Here is an 8942-nt window from a genome sequence, read left to right as displayed (position 1 = left end):
TCATTGTTATTTCACAGTGACACCAGATCCAGAAAGCTCCATTGTGGTCTCCTAAAGTTTGTTTCTGTAAGCTGGGAAAGTGTAACAAGCTGACTGCTGCTGGGTAACCTAACCCAAGTGTTTCCTGGCAGACAGCATGAAAGATTTGTTCTGACGTTATAGGGGATTTTGGTCAGATTTTCCTAATTGTTTCCATAGATCTGTATCTAGGGAAGTAATAATCTCCTAGACAGTAGGGGAGTAATAGTACCCCTTTTCATATAAATACTCTAATCACTTTCTGGTTAATAGCAATCATTCATAAAAGACTTGCATGCTATTATAGTGTAGACTGATGACTAAATTCCACACATTCCCTCCCATTCTTCAAACCATGCAAACAGAATTTAACTTTTGGAGCTTCTTGGTGAAAAACTATTAGTAAAAGGAGTCCCAAGTATAATAAAATTATTACACAGTTTTATTTTGAAGAACATTTTGCATTTGTTTTAATACAAAATGATGTAGGTCAAGAAATAATTTACAAACCTTTAAGTTCTTATCCTGGCATTTGAAATAAGAATGATTTCAGAGGAAGTCTGTAAGCTATTCATAGGAAACTGTCATTATGTACAAAATGTTTATTGACATGTTTTAAATATCACATTTGTAAAAATGTGAACTGGATTGCTATCTAGCATATGAACTACAGGTAAAACCTGATAAGATAACTTGTTAGAACAAGTCATTGTTATCCAGTGCTAACAAAATAGACAGTAGCTTTCAGTGGTTTTTGATTTTCCTCCAAGGTCATTTCAGCCTCAAAGACATTTCAGGGTTTTACTGCATTGTGAACAATATCTAAGCCCTCTCTTGATTGCATAAAAATAAATCTTTGAAACAGTACACATAGAACAACAGAAAGGTAGAGGCAATAAAATAGTATACTTCTTATATCAAGGTTTTTGGTTCTGTGAAGAATCATTTTATCGTATTTCTTTTCTTTCCAAGCAGAGCAAGTAGTACTGAAGTGTTTACATTGACCTATGAAATATTTTCTGCCCAAGATGCTTCCTATCAAAGTAGGGTGTGTAGGTAATATACTTTGTCAAAACTAATTGTCTCATGACCAGTAATACCCTGGCATGAACTTGCCAATTTTTTAATGATTTTAATATTTATTTTTAGCATGGGATTAATACAAAAATAAAATTAGAGCTTATTTTTCAATCAAAAAAGTTAAAATAACTTTAAATCTTTCACCTTTCCAAGTATAAGACTGTAAATAGTCAACTGTGCATCCCTTATGCAGAGAAATTCGACTCAATTATTAAAAAAAAAAAAAAAAATCTGTTTTGTTGCCAAGTTCAATCTTGACACTTTATCCCAAAAAGAGATTTACACTGAGAGGTGGCTCTATTTAAATATTTATGCTATAGATCTATATATTCCAAGTAAAAATACTTCTATCTAGAATTCTGTGGAGAGTTACAATAATTAGGGTCCATAAATATTGCTGCAGTTCAATTACGGTACAATAATTACAAAATATAGAACATCTCTTTACAAATACAAATCGTTGTATATTACAATTCATTTACAATAATTTCTACTATATAATTTTTAGCAAACTATCTTATCTAATTCTACTATAACCTGGTTGCAAGTGCATTAGTAAGAATGCAATTATTCCAGTATATTTTGCCCTTAACGTGATAGTCATAAAACAGACTATCTGAATGATATTTTCCTATGTAAACTGGTGTTACATATGACAGATTATTTATTTAACTTCTTTTTCCAATGATCTCTAACAGGTAGAGCATGACAAACTGTATTTTAGAAGAGCATTAAGAAAAGAAATCAGGAGGCAAGTTTGAAAACAATGTTAGAATGGATATGCAACGGGTAGCTGATATGCTATTGAGTACTGAGGTAATGACATTAGTGGTTGTCATCACTCATCTCATGTTGCTATTTCCCACGCAATTTTGTGCTGGACTTATACAGACATTTTCATTGACAAAATCCTGCTCTACTATGAAAGACAGCAGCACAAGGTTGAAAGACAAGCAAGATATTACACCTCAGAATCCTGCTATAGCCCTCAAAAAACTGATTGTCACAATCTGCTTGGTTTCAAAATAACCTTATTCCTACAGAGGAACTGAAGATTTTGTGGGAGGAAACTTCACATACTGCAGCTCTGATCACATTTCGGCAACCTGGAGATAATAAATTTATTAGTTATGGCTTCCTTGAGGTGTGACATCACTTGTACAAAACGTGATTGGTTATCCACTCCAGCTAGTGCCTAGCATCTTTAAACTATGAGGCACTTTTTCCTGTTATTAGAATCATTTTCCTTGCTAAATACTATAAGCTTGTAATGCATATCATTTCGTCAGCTAAATCTTCTTCGTATCGTCCCGTTTCTGGTTCTTCATCACTGTAGCCAGGACCAAAATCTTGAAGTTCATAATCTTGTCTGCTTAAAATGGGAAACATATCCCCGTTGGTCCCATTGCTAATGCTTCCATTGAGAAGATTACTTGCTGCACTTTCCATCTCATCAATAGTCATGTCACACGCATCAGCAATCTCGTGTTTTGTAGCTGAAACAAACTTAGGGTCCTTTGCATACCTTCCTAGGCCTTCAGATATAAGTACCTGGCAGATGGAGGGGAGAGAATGAGATACACAATGGAATTACAGGAGAACAGACAGGTCATAACAATGTTTCTCATTTGTGGAAATACTAGAAACCCCATGCTGAATCACTACAGCAACCCACAGCAAAACTCTATGTGTAAAGAACAATCAAATCAATGGCTCCAAACCACACTGTATCAGTTATGTGATAATGTAACTGATGATACAATACATCTGACTTTTCTCTTTAGAAATTTGGGAGTAGTCTTTGATAAACATCATCATCAGGCTGATATATTAATTGTTGTCTTTAGTATATCTCAGATGGTGCAATTAGAACAATTGCATGAAACACAAAATTTTAGACACGTTTTCTGTACTTTAGAGTATGTGGAAGAAAGATGAAGTCCCATTTGCAAATAAAATGTAACCAAGTGTATTGTTTAGCTCATAGCAATGGAAAGGAAGTGATAGATGGAAGCAAGAACAGTAACTATGATTCAGAAATGCTTTATACTCTTTATCCTCAAATCTTTTTTAATATAGAAGGGAATTCTTAACATTCTTTAGTACATCTGCAAATCAGTCCTTGCAGTTGTTATTCACCTCTCTGCATTTAGTACACTCTATGAATGAGTTGATCTTTTATTCAGATTACTGCAAAAATGGTGATGTATTTCTATAGAAACAACAGAGAGAACAGGCATATGCATTATCTCTTCCCTATCAGCCGTTGTGGAAGGACACTTCATAACTGATCCTCATCTAGAAAACTTAAATTGCAAATCTCTTTGAAATCTCTAAAGTTCTGTAACACACTAATGTTAAAATTTGGATTCAGTAGAAATCGTTTACTACATGACAACTACAAATAAGTTCCCCTGTCTTTACCTAAAACCAGTTTGGGGCTTTGAAACTGAAAATGCCACATTTTCAGAGAGATAATGTGAACTGAATTATATGCTTTTTCAAGTTAACACAAAACCTGAACAGACAGACACTCTTGGCTACTTCAGGGGTTTCTGTAATACTTACCGCTTCTACCAAACTGTCTGCACTCCTCTGTTTGTCACTATGTTTATGCCTAAAGTCATTAGGTACAGTTAAATTGGCTGGTGTAAATGTTCGGTAGGAAATATCAGGGTCATCTGTGTACCACGAGCTCCTATGCAAGGAAGGCAGGCTACCATTCATATGCTCTGTAGATTCAGTCCTATCAACCTGGATCAGAGGTGTGTAATACGGAGTGCGATCCCTGTTGGGAGGGGTTGCAGGTGGGGTAGCCCAGGAACGCGTTGAACGACTTGGTGAATGTTTATGAGCTTTGCTGGAATCCAAACCTGCAACAGCCATGACCTGGTAAGGGGAAGAATTTTGGAAGTTAGTGATTTCAAATGGTCAGTCATACTCAGGTCTCATTTCAGCAGCTAGTTCAAACCAATTGTTCAGGCAGCAGCTACGCAAAGTTAACATTTTCTGATGTTTAATGGTCATGTAAAGGAGGAACAGGACCGAAATTGGTAAATTGACAGGATAAAATGGCATTTTTTCTATTATTACTTGGAACACAAAATCTTGGTGTTAGCATTAATAAAGAAAAATAATTGCTTATACAATATATTAAACAAAGAAAGCAAAGTATAGAAACATTCCTTCTGTCCTGTAGGGACAGGATAGGAAGCTGTCAGCATTTTCCAAACATTCTGGATGGTGTCTCTAGGCAATGGAAATTGCCATCTTCTCAGGGCCATGTCAGAGCTGGGCATTGAGCCTTGGAAGATGTCTATGTTGTGCTTGCAAATTCTCACAAGTGGAGCTGAGTAACTGCATAGGCAAAGATTAATAGACGGTTGCCGTATTAAGCTGTCCTGGTCAAAATTCCTTAGGGCATCCTGACTCTTTGTGGACACTTAAGAGACTCATAGGGGCAGACTATTCATTTTCAGTGTTTTGTAGAAGGTCAATGTTTGAGAAGCCTCGTGTCTAGCAACTACAAGCCTACACTTGGCCTAGAAGTCATGCACAGGCAAACTGCATAATACACTAGCACTGCTTCAAACTACAATGAAAGTCAGAAGTACAGTACAGAAGCTGGAAAGATGTAATTCATTATTAGTTAAATAAGATTTTGTGTTTACCTGCTGTTGCATTAAGTGAAGTGGTAAAGCAGTGCGATGGTGGAAATTAGGAGAGAGTGGTATGTCATCTTGACTGCTTTGTCGGCGGAGGCATTCAAAGTTAAAGGAAGATCGTCTATTTGCTACAGGGAAACCATAATTCATTAGGAAAATAAAATACTTTTCCAGAATTCCAGTGTGAGTCAACTATCACACAAATAAAAACATGTCCCCCAGTAAGAAGTTGTGCTAACAGAAGCAAGCAACTGGTTGTCAGATAAAGGATAGATTCATCATATGAACAAATGCAGTCCTAGGTAGAAGCCAGATGAGCAGCCTAACGTGACAGAATTTGAAACTGTTTCACAAAGCAAGCTTGTGTTATGCAGCAGACTGGTTCAGACACTGAGTGAAGTTCAGAGTTTTGCTGTAAACTGCTGTGAACAGTTACAAAGAGCTTCATCTTTCCTTCCCGTGGTTTTAAACATTTTAATGAACTAAACTTCCCAAAGGAAATACCAAATCCCCAGTTCCTTGGAAGCAATGTGCAATATGAAAAACCATATCCAAGTCAAAGTTGACTTGTTGTCAATTGCTGATAATTATTCTGTTACTTATGACAATGATAAGCCATGGTCTCTGCTGTTATGTATGCTGTTATTATTCATGTAAATACTAGAAAGGAAAAAATAGAAATCTAAACTGGATCAAGATGTTTGGCTGATGTGGAAATGTTTCAGCTGGTCTCGGTGAAAGCCTGCGGAACAATGGGAAGCAGCACATGGGTATCATTCCTCTGTGTTAGCTTCAGTGTGAAGAAAGCCTGGACACTGAACAGATAACGTCCTCACAGCTGCGAGCATCATAGTGGAAAACCAGAAAGACCCTGACTGTACAAAGCAATGATACAAAATTGTGCTCTCTTGAAACTTGCTGAAACTATTCTTGTTATCTTTTTTCCCAACACCAAGAATTTTGCGAACAGAATTGAAGAGTTAAGTGCCATCGACTTAGGATTCCTCATGGTTATCACCAGGCACTTAATGCTGGATACTAACAATCAAGGTTTCTTAAAGAGCCATTAGACTAAAATGGACACCTCCAGGAGGTGATTCAGTCCACTTAATGCAAACTTTGAATCTCTTTCCATTGTCTCTATGGTAAATCCAAATGCAGGAATGTAAGCCTTAGCTCCTGATCCTAAAAAATGCTAAATGTCCCAATACCAAAATGCATAAAAAGCCAACCAAAAAGTTTCCTCATCCAAAACAAGACATTTATTTGCACATGCTTCTCCCTAGGAAAGAGTCTGAAAGAACGTCTTAATCATTTCTCAGTACACTTCTGGAAGTTGCTGAAATACTGTGGTGATGATTTTGGTATAGAAACCTCTAGAAAGCTTAGCACAGAGCTCAATTTACTAACTACAGTACTCAGACAAGGCACTGTATTTTACTTTAACTTGGACTGAATCCAGATGCTAGCAGAAACTCTTTAGTGCAATGTTGCACATTCTTTCTTTTTTTTTTTCTTTTTTCTTTCTTTACGTGACAACATCAAGGCTTCCCCCCAAGGCCAAACAGCCCATACACTAGTTACAAATAATAGGTTTGAGCTTCTTTTAAAATCTGCTGAAATATAGAGCCTCTAAAATTTCTCAACGGTATTGCTGAACATTAAATAAATGGTTATGACAGGAGGCCAGACTGTGCTCTTGTGACATTTTACTGGTGTAAGTCAAAGGACTTGCTACATAATCCTTATGCAACTTAGGTAAAAACTATATCCTCTTATCTAGTATATTTATCTAGTCTCTTGTACAGGAGATAAAAAGTGTAAGCTCCCTCTAAAGAAATGTCTGCTTAATACTATCATCAAAACTTTATCAGAAAAGTTAAATGAATCCCAAAGGCTGCAGTCACAGGAAGCCTTCAATCCTCCCCTTGCAACACTTCCACGGGAAGACCCCAGGGGATTTCTGTAAGAACGTTGTTCTCCTGCAATGTATAGAATGGATATGCAAAGCATCCATCTATTTCTTTGGCTTAAAATTCCTCTGCTACCGGAAAAGCTTGCAGAAAGAGGTACAGGAGTCTCTTTTCACAGTCTCCCCTTTGTCTGCTGTCCTCTTCTTCTGCTATGGGAAGAGAGCCAGCAGCTTTCTGTACATTTCACTATCATTCATCTGAGTTATTTACTCTCTATATTGCAAGACTCACATCCTTTCTTACATTTTCCATCTGTGCCCCTTAAGGTCAGAAAGCCAAATAGCAGAGAGCATTACTAGTCTTGTCATAAGGAGCCGAGTGCCAAAAGTGAGGATCCAGCACTGACAGTATTGCTGAAGAATGTTGCATTTATTATATAATAATATATTTTACTGCTGCCCTTTACTACAGCTTTCTGTAGCTTTAAACAATCCAAGACTACCTCAGACGTTGTATAATGATCCCACTACACTTGTCCCTGAAACACTTTTATTTTTTAAATCTATACCTGCAATTTCTTTAGGGTGTCTGAGACAGGAAAGGACTGAAACCCATTTTCCTACCCACGGGGTCCTTACAGTCATACTTCCACAGATAAATGGACTGTGACTCTGGCTGCTAGCATCACCAGAATGAAAGACAACTCTGGTTTTGCTAGAAAGCCAATCCACCTGATAGCAGACAAAATGTGGAAACTCGTCTAGAAATGATCCTGTATTGTCTTGTCTCAATGGCACTGGTTAGATGGCACCATCCAAAGACACGTGTAACAGACCTGGCTGTGCCTAAGAGTACTCTTACAGACACGATGGGGTTGCATGGAGGTGAGTGTTGTTTCTTGTGCACCAGCAAGAAAAAGCCCTAGAAAGAGGTTTATTTTGCACTTCAAAACGCCAAGTGCTTCCTCTCTGTGAAGTGTCAGAGGTTAAAGACCCAAATCCAAGAGTTTTGAGTGTGTGCTTAGTTTCATCAAAGGATTAGCACTGCTAATCTCTGCAGTATGGCCTGGAACATAGAAAACCAAAATTACAAGATAAGCATGAGACCTTTTAGAAATGCAGGTAGAGCAATATTGTGCTTGAGATAAGGAGGACCCAAGGGAAAGATCTAAGGAGGAGAATAAATGAAAATTAAAGAAACAGGTAAAGAAAAATCAGTTGGCAACACTAATTCGGTCTATAAATTGAATAATTTTCTCCCTCAGAAGAAACAGAATATTAAGCATTGTTCCTGAGATGGCAAAATAAAGTACAAATGTCAATCTGAAATAAGGTACTTAGATCAGGATAACTCTTTTATTTTTCACAGGGACTTTAGAAACTCGTGTTAAAAAGCTAAAAGCACTTTAAAAGTAAGGAAAAAACCACCAAAACCAAAGCACCATTAAGCTCACTCTTGGTTCTCTTTTTCCTGAAAGTTATCCTACTTCAGACTCTAATGTTTACTAAAACAGTAGGAGGTAAAGATGTAAATGGCACTGATTACAGTGTCATTAAGCAGCCTGACTGTTAAGGGACAGGAAGTGCCAGCAGGTGAGTCGGGGGAGAGACGATGGCACTGACTCCCAGCAACACTGCACAGCTGTAGGTGTGAATGAAGGGCACAGGGATTGAAACCCCCTGAGCAAAGTTTCAAAGCAAACTACTGCTGCATTCTACCTTGCTCTTTCTTCATTTATCAAATCAAGTTAAAACTGGCAATTGAATTTGTTATTTCAATATTATTGGATGAGTGAGGCAAGAAATATTAGAAAGACGGACTTGTAAGCTAAGATCCATAAATTCTCTGAGCAATATCTCTCAGGATGGCTAGATATTTCTGCCATACACAACAATCCACTAGCAACAGCAATCAAGAAATGATTGAAATCCAAGTGAAAAAGAAGCCTTTTTAACCTGGAACATGTCTGAATGCATTTAAATAATTCTGGATTTGCAAACAAATTGTTCTTAATGTACTTACGTGTTGGTGTTGGAGGTAGCAGCCGTCTCCTAGGAGATCTTTTTGTATCATAACAGATCTGTGAATCATCTTCCTCAAAAAAACCATGTGGGTGATGGTAACCTTTTGGTCTTTCAAAATCTGAGTCATGGCAGTGATATCTACAGTGGTAATCATATATATGCCTGCATTTAAAATATAATAAAGAAAATGTTATTTCAGTCAGTTTCTGTAAATTGATCTATTAGATCTCTTCTAGATATTC

The 8942-nt window shown here is 37.1% G+C and overlaps 1 protein-coding gene across 21 annotated transcripts in view; it reads right to left on the bottom strand.

Moving 5' to 3' along the window:
* Nucleotides 1-437: 437 nt before the first annotated feature.
* The window catches only part of CACNA1D (calcium voltage-gated channel subunit alpha1 D), a 240574-nt gene continuing 232069 nt past the window's right edge, over nt 438-8942 (bottom strand). For all 21 annotated transcript variants that reach the window (XM_052776103.1, XM_052776107.1, XM_052776094.1 and 18 more), the window contains 4 exons: nt 8699-8862; nt 4770-4891; nt 3667-3987; nt 438-2649 (listed from right to left, as the gene is read on the bottom strand). In XM_052776103.1, the coding sequence (XP_052632063.1) occupies nt 2356-2649; nt 3667-3987; nt 4770-4891; nt 8699-8862 (901 nt within the window). In that variant the 3' untranslated portion in view covers nt 438-2355. The remainder of the gene's footprint in view (nt 2650-3666; nt 3988-4769; nt 4892-8698; nt 8863-8942) is intronic.

Source organism: Harpia harpyja, chromosome Z, assembly GCF_026419915.1.
Source record: "Harpia harpyja isolate bHarHar1 chromosome Z, bHarHar1 primary haplotype, whole genome shotgun sequence".
NCBI classification, from domain to species: Eukaryota; Metazoa; Chordata; class Aves; order Accipitriformes; family Accipitridae; genus Harpia; species Harpia harpyja.
Note: the sequence above shows the minus strand (reverse complement) of the source record. Positions and strands in the feature narration are given on the sequence as shown.